The following is a 17,846-nucleotide window of genomic DNA, read 5'->3' on the forward strand; positions in this document are numbered from 1 at the left end:
TTTACTGTGGTAATGCATGAACATTAAATAATATTCAATTGGACTCCTCGGATAATGGCGTTTTGTGACTAGAAAATTAATTTTGCATAGAACGACCTGCCAGTCTTTCTTTAACAGCATCATCTCAAATATACACTGTTTATAATGAATTGAGTTTTGCTGTATCTATATGTTAATTAATAATTGTGTTTCCAAATTTTTAACCTGTAATTGGAAAGGCTAGTTTTTGAATTGCAGTTGACTCGGATTTCAGTGGCTGAATGCATGCATAACAGGATAGGCATAATGCTGCACTGCGGATCAAGCAGACACAATGGACCATATCCACCAATGGCAAATAAGCATATTTTCATTCTTTTTTAATAGTAGCACATGGAGATAACTTGATTGACTCCAGAGCTTTAGACTTGCCAATTCTCAGCTTGTAACTGTGGTTTCATCACCAAGCTGTTAGCTTGGCCTAATAGAATTCCATACATACATGGTTATATGGTGAATAGCAGAATGCTAATAATCATGTTCTCTGCGAGTATCGTCTTGTCGGTTGAAAGGGAAGAGCTATTTAAATCTATCTAACCTGTAGTTGGGGTGATCAAGTATAGCAATCTGGCTTCCATAAAGGGAAATTCTCATCCAGCCGTGACCCAGATAGTAATAATTCTCAAACTAGAAATCCTGCAAACTTTGGTGGACTCTGTGCATAACTTAAGTCTGGGAAAGTCGTTCCTAGTACAACTTTGAAGGGCACTTGTCATTTACATTACATTATATCACTATGTTCATTCCTAAGAGGAACATACGGGCCTCTATGGAGTGGAGGTTGAATTACAAGATTTGTTTTTATGAGAAATGGATGTTAGCCACTCGCTCAACCTACTAAGTCGAAGAGGTATCGGGACGTGGCAAGTAGTGTAGAGAAAACATAATATGACATTTTGGATTAACCGGGAAATCGGTTACCCGGAGAGTAGCTGTTCCCAGAAGCGCGTTTCCCTAACACAACGCAACCGATTCGTGAAAAAAATTAAAAGGGTGTCTCTGAAGAGTTAAAACCTGCCACTGAGTTATTAAATTATATTTAAATTAAAAAAAAGGTGCATATTTATCACAAACTGACTGGAAAATAGGTATTGCCCAAAGCATAACAAAATACCTGCATAAAAGTAAGGGTTCACATAGCCCTTGATTAGAAGTAAAAATCGGTTAATTAAGTAGGTAGATACGAACAGTGAACAAGATTTAAAATTGTTTGAATGCATTGATTTATTTGGAAAGTTAAAATTAGATTGTTCATTTTTTATTGTACGGGGCCTCAAAACCAGTCAGTGCGTTTGGTAAATCGACAGTCAACTGCATGTTATATGAAATATAAAAACCTTAGAGCTGAAGATCTGGAAGTCACATTTAAACAATGTTACAAAGAGAGCAGTTTAAACAATTTGTTCTCCCCGTAAGTATATAATGAACTCCAGTTGCTTTAGGATATATTGTATCTTTAAAACCAAGCATTGGACTTCCATATTTCTTCATAAAACAGATTGTGAAAATCTTTTGATATCGGTAGAAACACAGAAACGATGTGACTTCCAGATTTTTAGTTCTAAAGTGCAGATTTAAGCTATGCAGGTACATGTATATTGGATAATTCAGAAATTGTCAAATTTATTTCATTTACCTTTTATTGAACTTTTTAATTTGACGATGCGAGTCAATATTATTGGAATTTATTATCGCTTTTCCTTTCACAATGGCTTCCAGTCTTTCGATCTAACAAAAGAATAGATATCAATGACAAAACTAATTTTGTAATATAGATTGCAACAATAAAAAAACATTTCGTTAACATACATACCATTTCAGGAGGTAAAATATTGTTTTTTTCCTTCCAACTATTCAGTGCATATCTCCTAGTGGGAAGAGCCAGGGCATTCAGATGCGTAGGATGCGATCTTATGGGATGTTTAATGACTAAGGCTTCCATTTTAATGCTGTCTTATGTTTGATTTTATAATTGTAAAATAGTCTTGCACCAAAAAAAATATGTTATTGAGGTTACCTTATTTGTAATTAATTATATTATAATAACTAGATTTTATTCACATATTCAAGAAAAAATTATTCAACTATAAATTTGTGTCCATGAAGATTTTCTTACAAAACAAAGGACTGATTTATTCAAAATTATTTTCTTTTGTTTTATGTTGTCTAATGATGAAATTTGAAAGTAGAAGGAAAGAGGAAGGTATATTTGAACAGAAATAAGTCATGTAAAATTTTAAAATTCTGATGCCTCTCAGCAAGATATTTCTTTTATTTAGTAAATAAGCATAGTGTGTATATAAATAATATCATTTTTTTTTTGAGTCTCACATTTTTTTGTATTTTTGCATATTTTATTCAGCCTAAAAATGCAAAACAAAATATTTGAACAGGGACATATTCTGTTTCTCGATAACAGTCTCATAAGCTTCGCATGTTACGGCGCATCTATTGGGCGACCAAGATTTCGTAATCCTGGAATCCGAGCTCCTGACCTCCATAGGAGATGTAGCATACTCCATGGGACGCTTGGACCTTGCCGACGGTGAGTGAACCTTCGTGCTGGGCGCGCCCGACGAACAGGGGCTCGCCCTCTTCAGACTCTCCGGCGGGCAACGCGCCCGGGGGAATGGCCGCTCCGCTCGTGTTAACCCAGTTGACGGCACACCCACAAAGAACCTGACAATTTAAGATGTACATTAGTAATATTACCACGATTATAAAAAAAATGATTGGGTACCTTACAATCGGAGAGCTCGCAATACAGTGTGAACAAACCCTCATATTCCTTACTATTTAGAAACATGAAGATGTACATTAGTAATATTACCACGATTATAAAAAAAATGATTGGGTACCTTACAATCGGAGAGCTCGCAATACAGTGTGAACAAACCCTCATATTCCTTACTATTTAGAAACATGAAGTTTAAACTATTTTAAAATCTATAAATGGAAACATATCAAAAATAAAATGAATACAAATATGTTTGTCGGCTATGTATTTTTTTTCAAAACAAATGTTTATCAAAGCATTTTAGAAAAATAAAAATAGAAACCTGATATTCTGGCTTTGCGTGCTCAGCACCACCCCATGGAATGTAGCAGAATCCGTGAGACTGAATAACTTTTCCGGGAATCAAAGCGCCCTCGTGTTGCGCCCTGCCGACGTAGAGTGGCTCGCCGTCCTGACCCCCCACCACAGCCCCGGGTGGGATCTCGCCGCTGCGTGCATCCACCCAGCAACTGGCTCCGATGTTGCTCGTCAGGGCCTGAGCGTAGGGGGCATTTGATGGTTGAACTGCAAAGGAATTCACATTTAACACCTCGTTTGAGATTGACATGAATAACAAAACAAACTATTCATACTGACAACAAAACAACATCAAATTGTACCCGCAGAGATGAGTGTGCTATGATAGCTCGGTACTGCTATCAGTAGGCCTATTCTAGCTCTTATGTTTAGTGGTAATGCGAAATTTACCAACTGCGTGCGCACTTAAAAAGTGTATGTACATTATTTATTAAGGTAATACTGTGCGCACAGTGGTACTAAATTTCATGTTATCAGTAAACATGACTGCTAAAATAGGGCTAGGGTTGAAGAAAGAAAGTTATTTTTTGAAAGAAGAATACATTCATATATTATAAGTTGCATGCATCAAAATAACATTCCTTATGATTGAATTACATACATGAATCATTCCAAAAATAATATTTTTTCATGAATATCTAATAATAAAATTGACATACAATACAATTATCCAGAATAATATATTATGACATGCGTCACCATACTCTTTACTACAGTGCATTTTAGATATTAAATAAGATAGATTATAAAAATAGGAAGTTTTGTGAAAGGTTCAAAATGTTCTTTCCTAATGTGTTATTGTGATTGATTCTATGACTAACAAATTTGTTATTTTTTTATCTCTATAAAAGAAGAGAACGGTTTGATTTCCTCCGATTATTAACCATAAAATAAAAGAATAAATTATATTAATGTAATTTTGAAAAGCACCACTGAATAACATTCTATGTGTGTATGAAAGGATGACTTCCTGACCTCTGGAGGCGGTAGCGTGTTGGGAAGAGTTAGAGAATATTTTCCAATTTCCGGTGGCACCCCACGCCGTACGTACTCCGAAATGAGTGACGGGGAAGGGATTGTCGTCGGTCCACTCCATAATTACGGGACCACTGCCCGTACCGTATCTGACGATAACCCTTCCCGCCCTCCACTGAACGATAAACCTCCTGAACTCTTGAGGGTGCACAATGCTTTCGGTGTCGACGGTCACCTTTATTTGATCAATCAGCCAATTTTAGTGGAAATATTTAATTTGTAATAACTGATTCATATTGCAGTTATATGTTTACATAGAACTACCTTGTCGGGCTTTTGTCTTCTGTGTCTAATGACGGACTTTTTGTTTTCCCATCCGCCGATGATAATTTCATACATGGGATCCGTTTCGGCCCTATCCATGGTGAGGGCTAGGTGGCAGTTGGAGCCTCCTTGGAATTCAAACTCTACGCTGCCGCACAACACGGGAGCGAACGAGTAAATGAGTTTATCGTCCGTGCGGATTTCGGGGCGGCCTAAACAAATTTTGAAAACTGTAGTGGAGGAATGTCCGAGTGTGTCTGACTGGATTAAAGCGAATCAATACTCTCACTCTTGTGTGTCGTGCAGTGTGACCATCAAATCTTCAATACTAATTACATACTAACTACGGTGATTTTACTACAAGAGCTATAATGAAATGATGGGTACATTCGAGTGCTGAAATCATTCACTTAATTATATACTAGGGCTCAGCCTTACATATAGAATTTCAATATTAAAGCGCACATCAGCAAAATAGGTCAAAGATGTCAAAGATATGAATGCAAATAAATTTTTCTCACACAATACAAATCCTGTAATATGGGCCATTATTTAAATGGACATGTTAGTGGAATAGCTCAAAGACGTAAAGGCAAGATTGCAATATGCACATGTTTTTCAATGTAGGTAGAATTGATATTAATCGTACAATATACATTGCATATCGTATGTGCCAATATTTAAGCAGAGCCTTCAGTATAATAATACAGTGATGCCCGTAAAATCAAGCATTTTGATTTGTAATACAGATAAGAGTTCATGTTTCAACTATATTACTCTGTTAACGAAAGATTATGAGCAGACCCGAATGTTTATGAGGACTGTCAATGGCATTAATATATAATTTAAGCCCTAGTTATACAATTTAGACAAAATATAAACAATCACTGAAGTTGTGCTTAGTTTCCTCCATAAATGAGCACATTATGGTCATCATATTATGTTACTTAAACAGACTACTTGAACTGCTGCATTCATTGAAAGATTTCTTAAAGAGAATTTTGAAAGTCATATGCCTATATTAATGATAATAGAACATATTAAAGAAGTTTCCAGCATTACGATAAATCTTTCATAATATTATTAAAGTAGGTAAGATAATACAGGTCTCAAACTATGATGTAAATGGGTTTAATGTTGAAAGAGGAAGAAACAACCGACAGTTTATTTGAATGATGATGATGTGGCCCTACCTTCGACGATCCATGTTCCTGAAGCGCCCCATCCGGTGCAAACACCGATGTGATTGATTGGGAAAGGTTCTGGGTCTTCCCATGCGAGGAATGGTGCGGCTTCTCCTTCATTACCAACTGTGATGACTCCACCGTTCCAGTGGATCCAGAATGACCTGAATTCGTCTCCGTTGAGGATTCCGGCAGTGTTTACCTCTACCTTCTCGGGCTTAGTGCGGTTTCTTCTGATTACACTTTTGGTGTTGCCCCATCCTCCAAGGAATACCTAATAAAATTATATTTTTATTATTATATTACATTACATTTTAATTATTGTTACATTTTAATATTAATACTATCGACCAATGGTACTTGATGGAATTTGAATTTAAATTCTAATTAATATTATATTAATTATTGTTAGCAGTATCTATGTAAAATATGTATTAAAGAATATCCCACACAGAACGGAAGGCATGCAATCTTGGAATAATTCGTTTCATTGAATTTGAAGCCCTGCAATAGTTACATGCTGACTCAAAAATAAAGTGTCAACTGAATATTTAAGATTCACAAGACAATCGTTAATAGTAACTAAAAACAATATTATAAAATGTGTAGTGGCATAGAGTAGAGGCACGAAGAGAGGCTCAGTGGCCCTAAATCTCAATTGTTTATATTATTTTGCTTTTAATGATTTTTAACCCTTTTATTAGAAAGAATGATTTCATTATTGGGCTTATCATTTTTCTTTTGATATTTAATTACTAAATTGTAATGTAGCAGGAAAAACGAATTGAATAATAATGATATTGTAATTTATCATCATATTACTTTGTAGAACAAAAATTATTACATGTTGTACAATAAAATTGTGGGCTTCAGAAATTACTTTTGTGTTTCATTTTTCATTTATATTTATAATGTAGACTTGAAATGAATCATTTCATTTCAATGCCAACTCTAATAAATACTAACTATATTAAAACTATTTGTTACATATCTGCTTGGTACCACATCATATCATAATGCAATCAATAATCTAGGTATAATCAGTACCTATTTAGGTATACAGTTTTTTCAACAAAGAGACGTGCATAATCCTGATGAACTAGCAACAATGAAAATTTTTGCTGTAACATTTGCCTGTGAAATCTTTTAAAACTTAAATGCATATTTAAAAAACAAGTGGAAGAACAGTATAATCCCTAGAGAAAAACCACTGCGTGCATGAATAGATGTGTAGATATAGTAAAATATGGTAGAAAATTACGGCATCTCATGTTAGACACGGATGGTTCTTGTATGATTTTTGGATGGGGCCCGAACATTTTTAGCTATACACAGAAAATATTGTGTAGATTTTACCTCAATCATGGGATCGGACTCCTGGGGTCCATTTGTGAGAGCGACGTGTGCATCGTTAGCCGCTCGTACTTTGAAGCTGATGGAACCGCTCGTCACAGGGTAGAATGTGTACTGGAGGTTATCCTCAGTTGCCAAATCTGGAAGTCAAAAAACTTCTATTAATACATGAATGTCACACATCAACCGATCACTGTCTATTCTATGTGTAATATGTTTCAATCTACTTGTACAATATATTGTTTAATACTTTGGACGCGAAAGACGCACACGGTGCGTAATGACCAGGCGGCCGATCGATGTAATTAACGTGCATTTTAAAGGGGGCAATTAAAATCTCATTATCTATTCAGCAGCGAAAGCGTTTTAATTAAAATATTCAAACACAAATTTAAAAATATACGATTATGTAATTAACATATTGAATACTGATTATCACGTAATATGGCTTTGTAAACTTCATCATTAGTCTAGATTAGACTAATATAACTTACTTCTGAAAAAATACGTGTCACTAAAAGTACAGAATTAAAATTCACTCTGTAGCATATATTATGCATACATGATGCACTGAAGGGTTTTAAATATGTACTAAAAATTATAGTAATTACAATACAATAATATTATGGTATGGTTAGCAACACTGGTTGTACCTATACCTATCACATAATAATTAAAATTGGATAGAATAATATTATTAGTAATTTATGGATATAAAAAGTCATGTTTCATTTAAATTTATAAAATAAAAAAATTATGTCTATTCTTCTACACAATGAATTAATAATTTAAATAAGTAAACATAAAAAATAGCAGTGACAAAGGTGACACCACCATTATCTTATAACTTGATTTGTGAGTTTTTTTGTTGTTGTTTAAAAATAAAACGTATAAGCTTATTATGAACAACCAATTTTAAATATGAATCTAAAATAATATAATATAATTATTGCAATCTAGATATCAAATACTATTTTGTAAATTAAATAACATAGGTAAATAACTTAATAACTGTAAATAAGTTATATAGTAATAAAAATTATGGTATGTAATATTTTATTGACAAATAATTATTTTCTTTATGTATTTTACAGTATAAGTAATTATTATTTTGTTATTTTTCACATTACTCATTGTGTGAATAATTCTTATTATTAGTGCTCTAGTTGAACTTTAATGACCGAAGCAGATTTTTGTATTTAAGTAGCTAAGTAGTGGAGACTGAATTAAAATTAATAAAATATTCTCGCTCTGAGATAATTTAGCAACATAAATTTTATCGCCCATTCAGTCTACAATGTTAATGTCAAGGACTTTGCCCGTCTTGCTAAAATGGCTACGTAACATTAATTTTTGTTTGCATGATATGTGATAAACATCTTATAGGCATTTTTTTATATTACCCTTAATCCAATAATGTTGAAAGTTGAATATAAGAAAAACCACGAGTGCAGCAGCGATTTTCTTTGACGCTGATGACGCAATAGATTCGTCAGAATATTTTAAAGGGGGCCTCGAAACAGTTTAAACATGTCATAAATTATTAGATTATATCATAATCTTAAAAAATGCGTATTTCTCACACAATTAATTGAGTATCAAATATTACTGAAAGCATAACAAAATTCATGTAATTAACTCCTAAAGAACCTATAACATAACCATTCAAATAGATCATCCTTGCACACAAAAAATATATCTCTACTATTATTATTTATAATCTCTGCCATCTTCAATAATAATCAGATAGGGTATAAAATATTGCTAATTTTACTAGGTGCATTGGTGGTAAGAATTAATATTTTTTTTAATGTTTAATCAATCAATAGTGGAAAGTAATTAATAATATTAGAATAACTGGAGTAACTTGGATTTGTATCACTAACAAGTATTATAATAATTTAATCTACAAAATTGGAATAATAACGTTACGATAGGTATCATTGTAAATTGTAATAACGATAATTAAAATGAAACAGCAAATGAAAATATTAGGTGGGTCTCTACTGTGAGACCAAGGCGATGACACTATTGTAACTAGCCTGGAATCTTGTCAAAATAAAATAATATGTAGGTAGTATCCAAATAATTATTAATAACGTGAATCCAAACTTATTTTTGCAAATTGGAAAATAAGTTTTCTTTTGACATTGAATTATTAATTACAAATAATCATGGTGCTTGATGTAGAGTTTACAGTGTTTACACAGACGAATGCTAATTTTAAGAAGCGGTTGCCGAGACCAAACAGCATTCATTACATTGTATTTGCATTAGAATGGTTGTGTTATAAAAAAAAATGTATTTTTCGCCAGCTATATTAGGTAAGCTAGTAAGATATTGTGCAACAGTGGCGTACCTACTCGGGTAAACTGCCTATTATTGATGATTTTAGAATAATATATATATTTTTTTTTTATTTGAAGGTTTGTTTTAAACCATTTTCATATATGTTTACATTTCAGTACAACACATTATACTGAGATGGAAATAATATATAGCATTAATGTTCACATAGTGATACAATGTGTTCCTAATATGTTTAGATATCACGCACATGTCTTGATGCCAACTACAAAATAGATAAATCATCCACATTTCCACAACCGCATGTAGGTATATTTTTTATTACGCAGCTCGTCAAGGTTGGCGTATTTTACCAAAAAACAACAAAGGGATTTTCATTTTATTTCGTGCTGGTTACGGAAATTAGGCGTAGATAAACACGGCGAAATACCTATTCTGCTAATGGCTAATAAACATACCCATAAGGCATATTTTATAACACAACAGTGGTGTGCAACCCGTGACCTACTATGTATAGGTATCATTTATCGCGACCCACTGACAGTGGCTGTTTTCTATGAAGCAGAGGATGTTATCGCTTCGTCAGAAAGGAGGAAAACCAAAAAATATTCGTATTATAGTTGTGTAAAAAATCAATCAAAATCACACATGCAACATTTTTGCAAGAAGGTCTCTAAAATTTAGAATATTTAATATGCCACAGCTCAGACTAACTAGCTGATGAATAATAAGCGTGTTGTTTTCCTTTCATACAAAAATGCATTTACGTCAAACTGTAGTGAAATAACAGAAGGCTGCATTGCTGCATATAAGAGAAGATTATTCATCGTTTTTGACTGTAACATAAATATCATTGACTAATAGTCGTGACATTAACTTTAATCTTGTAAATATAATATGCAATGCAAAGTGAAGAGTGACCGGCGTAGGTATCTACACATCTCACTGTCTTGTCCCCTGTGTGGCCCACGAACAATAAAATTAGAAAATTGATAAATGAAATTGATATTACCTACTGCTAAAAGGGTTGTCAATCACCAGTTTATAATAGGAACCGTGACAAATATTAATTAGATGGGCAGAAGGTTTTTTTTTTACAATGATACGAATTTGTTGTACAGTATCAAATTGAAGGTTCTGATGGTGTTTCCCAAACTTGAGGTACTAATTTGTACATTTAGTGGTACGCGAAAGATTTGAAGATACTTTTGGTCATTCCCAAATGAAAGAAAATCCTTACATCTGAATCTGGCGGGAAAACGTTGGCTGCGTAAAAAGTACCCCTTATTTGTCACCAAAAGTACTTGTATTGTTATATAATATTTTTGATTATTAAAAATTGAACACATTCAATGTGGACGAATTTAATAAATAAACTAATGTATGATATTATTATTACGATAGCATTTAATTTATTTTTATGAGATAACCAAAATGTTGAAAATCAAAATAAAAACATGTCAAGCAGAGGCGAATTTACCTCATCGCATGTGTATTTAGATTTCTAGGTCTAGACCTCTAGGTCCCAGCAGAATAAGGGGGTCCTAAATCTCAATCCGATATTTTTATTGTTTAAAATGAATTATAACCGCAGTATTAATCAGGTAAGTTTAACTAACGCACATAAACCAGTTTGCATTCAAGATGCTGAATCGTTTTCCTAAGTTTCCCTGTGAAAATTACTGAAGTTTGGAGTAAGCGCCATTTTGTATGCAAAATAATAAAATTATAAACGCTTGTCTTTCTTTTGAGAGTTTATGCTACATCTCTATGTAAAAAAGGTTTTCTTCAATATATTTGGTTTTCATGTTACTTATATTTTACATTTACTGTACATAGAGTTAAAAGAATGAATGTATGAAATTGTACAAGAGAAAAATTTACGTATTTCAAAATACAAATTTATAATACAAAAGAGTTTAATGGGTGTTTTTTTATTAAAGGACCCAGTAATAATAATATTATGTCTAGACCATTGATGTCACCAGGAGATGGGGCGAAAAATGTGGTGGGTATGTACTTATATCTTTGCTTATTTCGGAAATTAAATTCCATAAGCCAATAAAGTTGATCCATTACTCAGGAATGTGGTCGTCGTCTAAAATCGTCAATATGATTTTTATAAATTAGCGATTTACAACACACAATGTAATAGCGAAAACACCCACCGCGCTATAAAATACGAAGCGAATAATAATGTTATCGCCAAATTCTGGGATCGCAAAATTTATTTAATAAATGAAATAGTCCACAAATGGCCGATAACAAAGGCAAACATTAATTTATTTTCAAATGTTTATTACAGCGAAAGAATAAATAAAGTAGACCCATGTAGGTGACTGAACTAGATTGTTAATTGCCATAATAATAATAATAGGTATTATGTATAAGTAAAAATAATTATTTTGTGCATTTAATAAATGCAAATTCCATTATATAAATTTAATATTGCGATGGTCTGGACTCTGGAACATAGTTATTTACTTATTGAATTTAAAAACTACAGATTTTTCCAGAAAATAGAAATGTGAAATCCGTTTTATTTATACTGAATGAACTGAAATGTTATGTTCAATGAACAAACTTTGTAAAAAAATGTAAGTTTATATGTGTATTAATTAAAACACCATGAAACCGAACATGATTTTTTGTCTTAAACATAAATGTCAGGCAAGCCTAATTTATAAAAAATGGCGGGAAATAGTATATTCGTGATTTTCAGTGGTTTCTAAACATTACATAAGTACTTAGGTAAGTAGGTACATATTTTTATAGTGGACATTCACAGAAGTTATTTTATGCATGCAACAGTTTGTAGTACCGTATAAATTACACTCAAATCGAGCAGGTCAACAACTACGTCTATCTCAGGGGAAAAATATTGATGACGGTAGTGTGTATGACGAGATTGCTAGCAGAACTGAACTGGAGTGCATTTAGGCTCTGAAGAGTATCTTCAAAAAGGACCTCCCATTGTGTCTCAAACGTAAAGTGTTCAACCAATGTGTGCTATCAACGCTCACGTATGTGTGTGAAATATGTACTCTTAATGTGAGAAAAATTCAAAAATTACAATAACACAAGGTGGCATGGAAAGCGCATGTTGGGCATAATGCGGAAATCACAAAATTAACAAATGTATGTACCTATAACGAAGCAGACAAGAGTACAAGATGTGACGTGATGGCATGTCATACAAGGCGCAATAAAAAAGTCCACAGGGGCGCCCTAAAACTTGCTGTGTAGATGAACTTATAAAGTTCGGTGGCTGTACGTTTCAACTGGCAGCGAAGAAATAAAGACCGAGAAGAGTGGATGGAGCTAGGAGAGGCTGACGATGATGCTGATGACTTCATCGTTTAGTGCTATATTCCTAATTATAAGCAAACAATACTAAAATTGGTATACCTATATAGGTACATAGCATGTAGTGGTAACATGAGTTCCCACCACATTGTATGGAATTCGAACCAAACACCTATCTATTTCTATTATAAATTCTAGGCGTGTGCATGCCCGTAACGTGGGGCCGCGGTAGATTGCTTAGACAGGTAACCACAATCTTAGGCCGTCATACAATCAATCATGAATCATAATGCACCACTACGTAGAAAAATGATGTTATTACACAATTTTGTAAACATAGTATTGTAAATCAGAATAAATTTATAAACATTAGAAAAAACAAAACACGACATTTTTTGCAATTCTCAACAGTCATTGCTTATGAGATTCTATAAATTCACGAGTGGATTAAATTCGTCCCATTGCAACGTATATGATTCGATTTATGGAGATGGTGCTTAGGTACCTATAAGAAAAAAATACAAATGGCATACAAATTCTAGTAAATAATTAATTAACTCGGCCAAGAGCCACTCAGGTTAGTTGGCTCTTAATAATTGTCTTTTAGCAACAAATGGCATATAAATTGGAAAATATTTTATAAGTGTATTAAACATATAAATGTATTGAGTTATTATTTTTTCGCGGGAAATACAATTTTGCGTTACACACATTTCACAGTGGCGCAAGTCAAGCAAATGTTTGGTGTCCGTAGACGGCAAGCATTTGCTGGCCTGGGGCCCTATGTTAGAACTTGCGAGTGCCAGCTGCCCGGTCGACATGACGTCATATGACATCATTGTGACGTACTACCGGAGTGATAATAGCGCTCGAGAATATAACGCTACTCCGACAGCGGCGCTATTCATTGTCACCATACACATATAGGTGTTTCATCGTAATAATATCTACGGTGGGCATTGGGCGCGGGCGGCGTGCCTGTGGCTGACGTCACAATTACGTCATGTCGTCTGGTGCCACACGAGTCGATAGTTAGGAAATCGCGGTGCTGCGCGAATGCAGCCCTTTTCACAATGGCCATTGTGTGGATCCAACATCAAACTTTGTGCATTGTTACAGGTTTATTTCACAAATTTATTCATAGCATGGCAAAGAATTGTAATTAAGATCACTGAATGAAATAAGCGAAATCTTGACATTCAAAATTTGTCGTGCTTAATGTTTTTATTATAATACATATACCTATAATTTTTGGCTTGCCCACTCATATGGTATGCGCAAACAAATTTCATTACATATACACGTAAACAGATAGACAACTATTATAAATATGGTTAAAAAATGAACTCTACCTAGTACTTACAATAAAATTGCAAGGGTTATATTGTTATGCTTGCAAATCCGTTTTCATGTATGTATGGTGTTGATGCCCTATTCTGCTAATCCGACTGCATCTGTCGGCCTAAATATTGTCATACACTTGAGATGCGATTATAGAGATGAAAAATGAACTCTACATTCGTTGCAATAAGGGTGATTATTGAAAGTGTATAATGCTTTACTTATTAATTACTTATACTAATGCTTACGTTGGAAACGGTATGTGCTGATCAATGCCTACAAAGGGTTTTATGGAAGGTTTATATGAAAAACAATAGTAGGTATGATCTTCTGGTTTAAAATTTTTCGATGTTTGCGGACCGTGGATTGTACAGGCCAGTGTAACATTGAACACGTTTGACCCATGATGTCATCGCCGGTTACGACTCTGATTTCATAATAGCCCGCCTTATTCAATAAATTTATTCCCGCTAGAAACAGCGAGCAGTTTTACCAACTTTGCTAAACATGCCGACTACGGCATGCCTAGGGATGTCCGAAATAAAAGTATCAATACACGGTATCAGTATCTCATCGGAAAAAAAAGTATTGATATTTGTATGGTATCGGTACTTGAAGCAAAAGTATCGACACTCGGTATCAGTTATTGTATCGTATCTGAACAAACTTTTACACATCCCTAAGCATGCCCACATTGATTCGGCGACGGAATCGCCCGGCGCCACGTCGTCGCCGGCAGACAAACTTTAACAACCCAGAATCTAATTGGATTCCGCTCGGAGTCCAGTATCTAACAAAAAAATGTTTATTGAAGCTTTTTTTATTAATACTGCGTAGTTCTGGTAACTGAATCACCTTTTTAATCATTCAAAATTATGTCAATTCATAATTAATTAACAGGGCGCGTATTTAAAGCTCAATTAACATAAAACCGCCAAAATAATTATTCAAACTAAGTATTTTATAATTTAAATACCTATCCATCCCTTTTTATTGTAATGTTGACATATTTTATTCTGTTTTAACTTCCATTCTATTATTGACCTTTAAGAGAGTACCAAAAGGTGGGATACCCGAAATATTGATTATTTTAAACATGTAGGTAAACTTGTAAGACATAACAATAACATTACGTCTTTTTGACGTGTCCGACCTTGAACATTCAATATACTATACCTATTATAAATGAACGTAAGTGTCCACTATTGTAATATACTTAAGTAATTATTTAATAATACATATGTACACTCTCGTGTTCTTAAGTCATTTTAAAATTATAACTACCTACACACAACGTTGTATAATGGTGAAGAATGAGGTAGGTACGCAATAAAACAGATTAAATGACATTACTTTGCTATTTTTTCTGCACACTATGTTTTTGTTGCCTGGAACGCAAGTATTGGAATTTGGAATAATGTGCTGACGTTTTACTTCATCAAACTCGGTTTATGTAGGTAGACAGAGAATTTAAACGACCTGAATTACGCCGTAAAACAAAGAGCAACAATAATTACTGTGTCGGCTTCCTCTCTAAATTAAGATTTTGCAAAGTTCGGAAAAATTTACGCGGAAAATGAATTTGACGCGTTCCGAAGCTGCGGCAAGATTGCGTAACTTCTGAAAGTTACATTTTCCGCCGAAAACTAATGTAGAGCAAAGAAATCGATACGCACCGGAATGCAGGCGCCTTTAATACGACAGTACAACGTACGTACAAACTTGAAAAAACATCATAAGTACCTATAACATTATCGAATCGAATTTTATGATGCCGCGATTATTTTGAGAATCCGCCGGTTGAGTTGGTGAGCGATGTAGCTCTTCACCACGCCTAGAATTTGTTGGCTAGATTCCAACAGGAAAAGCCGGTCTTGTTCGAAACAGATGCGAGGAATCTTATTTTCCAAGATGACAATTTTTACAGGTGACGCGTTTTAAATGTTACAATAACTTAAGTTACCGACTTCACAACTTTGAAAGTATGCTAAATTAAAATATTGACACAGATAACAAAAATAGATAATTTGACGTAAGTATAATGTTATTCACCGCACGGAAACACGGATCACCATGTAAAACTTTGGGTGGGAAATTTGAAACTTATCGTAACTAGGCTAAAAAATAATAATTCCGTAAAAAAATATGTTTGTGATGTTGTAAAGAATAATTATATTATTATTTTACTTACTAATAGTAGACATGGTGTTGTGTTTTTCAAATGCACACTATCCAAAGAGAATAAACAAGCCAAAATCGACACGACAACTTACTGACGTGACTCTTGGATTTAAACTGAAGACCAGAAACCGCCTCCCATTATAAAACACCAGAAATTTGACTCATCTGTTACTACTACTGCGCATAAACTGTTTCATTCTAACGCTTACGGAATGAACGAGACGGATAGTTCTTTTGGATTCGGTGAGTTCAGTCACTTTATTCTGGCATATTCCTCAAACGAGTCAGAAGCGAACTGAGTACTTTCGTCAGGTTGCAGCCATCTCAACGGACGATTTTCGGTGCATCTCACTTTTATTCGTATGCATTTATCTTACTCACAAAAAAACAATACAACATTATTTTATACAGAACTTCATAGTATATTATAGATTATTTTTAGGAAACTATGGCAATCATATCAAAAGATAACGTATCGATTCTTGGAAGTATTTGAATCAAATCGATACTCAACTTCTATAGGGAAACAACTCAAAGTTTTGAATTAATACTGCTATTCGATGTAGAAAGGTCCTTTCTATAAGTATACCTAATTCAACAAAAAAAAATCAAAAATTTCTTCAACGGGTCATAAAATCGAACAACCCTTTCTGTGATTAATCATTAATTCAATTATAAACGGGAATGGCTGGGTTGATTATTTGTTAAACTGTAAAATTTTATTGTGCATTGCTGAGTTCATTTGAACTAAATAAACAATAAACACATTTATCTAAAAAATCAAGGCATTAACAATGACAATTTGTGAAAAAAATTCAATCGACATTATCTTAGAACAAGGTAGTTGTTTCCCTATAGAAGTTGGGTATCGAAATATGCTTGTTTCCGATGTATCTTTTTCCGAAAAAAAAACACAAAATATCGATATAAATACCAAAGTAATAAAGTGTCGATACTTTTTTGATGGCCAAAGACAAACCTAAGGATAACCTTGCCTACCTACGATAATATTTACATTCTACTCAACCAATCAGTTCACAATCACAAAATAGCAAAAATTATGTTTCCAGTACTTTTGGAGATATTATATTGATATTATCATCTGCTTCGTGGGAATCCACCATTAGGTACTACCAACTAGTGATAAAACTGTGATAATAATGGGTGTCTACTATCAGCAAGTATTTTTTACACGTGCGTACAAAGTCTTCCTTGACGATTTGGTAAGCTCTCAATACGGCCCTGTCTTTACCAACTATTTCATTTGCTTGATACTCGGTAATGTCTTGTCTTCTATTTCTTCCATACAATGTGATAATAATGCTTTTTTGGTGTGTTGACTAACGGAAAAGATGCTAATAACCCTGATGAAAAATTAATATTAACATTGGTTTCGTTCATTTAGTAAATTTAGTTACTATTTCGCCATCGTTTCTGGAGGCTCCCATGTAACATAATAATAATGACTAGGCTAAGGATTTTTAGATCCTAAAAATGAATAATAGGTACCAAAAATATGTACCTAGATATAATTGGAAAATATGTTATTAAAATTTCATAATTATGTGCTAAAATTTTAAGTAAGTATTGCAATAAATCATATACTTGAGTATATTTCAACAGTTTAATATATTATTTATTCACAAACAGACAACGCTTTATTACAATAAATAATAAAATAATTCTTCAAATTTTCAAAAGTGAATCTTTGACGATTTGATCTTAGCAAATTTTTATACATG

At 33.5% G+C, this 17,846-nt stretch overlaps 1 protein-coding gene across 1 annotated transcript; it reads right to left on the reverse strand.

The window, feature by feature from the left end:
- Nucleotides 1-2,268: 2,268 nt before the first annotated feature.
- Nucleotides 2,269-16,220, reverse strand: LOC147072065 (uncharacterized). Its single transcript, XM_085946445.1, has 7 exons — nt 16,115-16,220; nt 6,973-7,109; nt 5,626-5,890; nt 4,433-4,644; nt 4,109-4,343; nt 3,099-3,340; nt 2,269-2,718 (listed from the first exon to the last, which is right to left on the reverse strand). Exons 1-7 carry the CDS (start codon nt 16,125-16,127, stop codon nt 2,488-2,490), a joined length of 1,335 nt encoding a protein of 444 aa, XP_085802571.1. The 5' UTR covers nt 16,128-16,220; the 3' UTR covers nt 2,269-2,487.
- Between the last annotated feature and the right edge of the window lie 1,626 nt (nt 16,221-17,846).

This window comes from Rhyacophila brunnea, unplaced genomic scaffold (assembly GCF_057557595.1).
Source record: "Rhyacophila brunnea isolate RB1 unplaced genomic scaffold, BYU_Rbru_1.0 scaffold_2, whole genome shotgun sequence".
Classification (NCBI taxonomy): domain Eukaryota; kingdom Metazoa; phylum Arthropoda; class Insecta; order Trichoptera; family Rhyacophilidae; genus Rhyacophila; species Rhyacophila brunnea.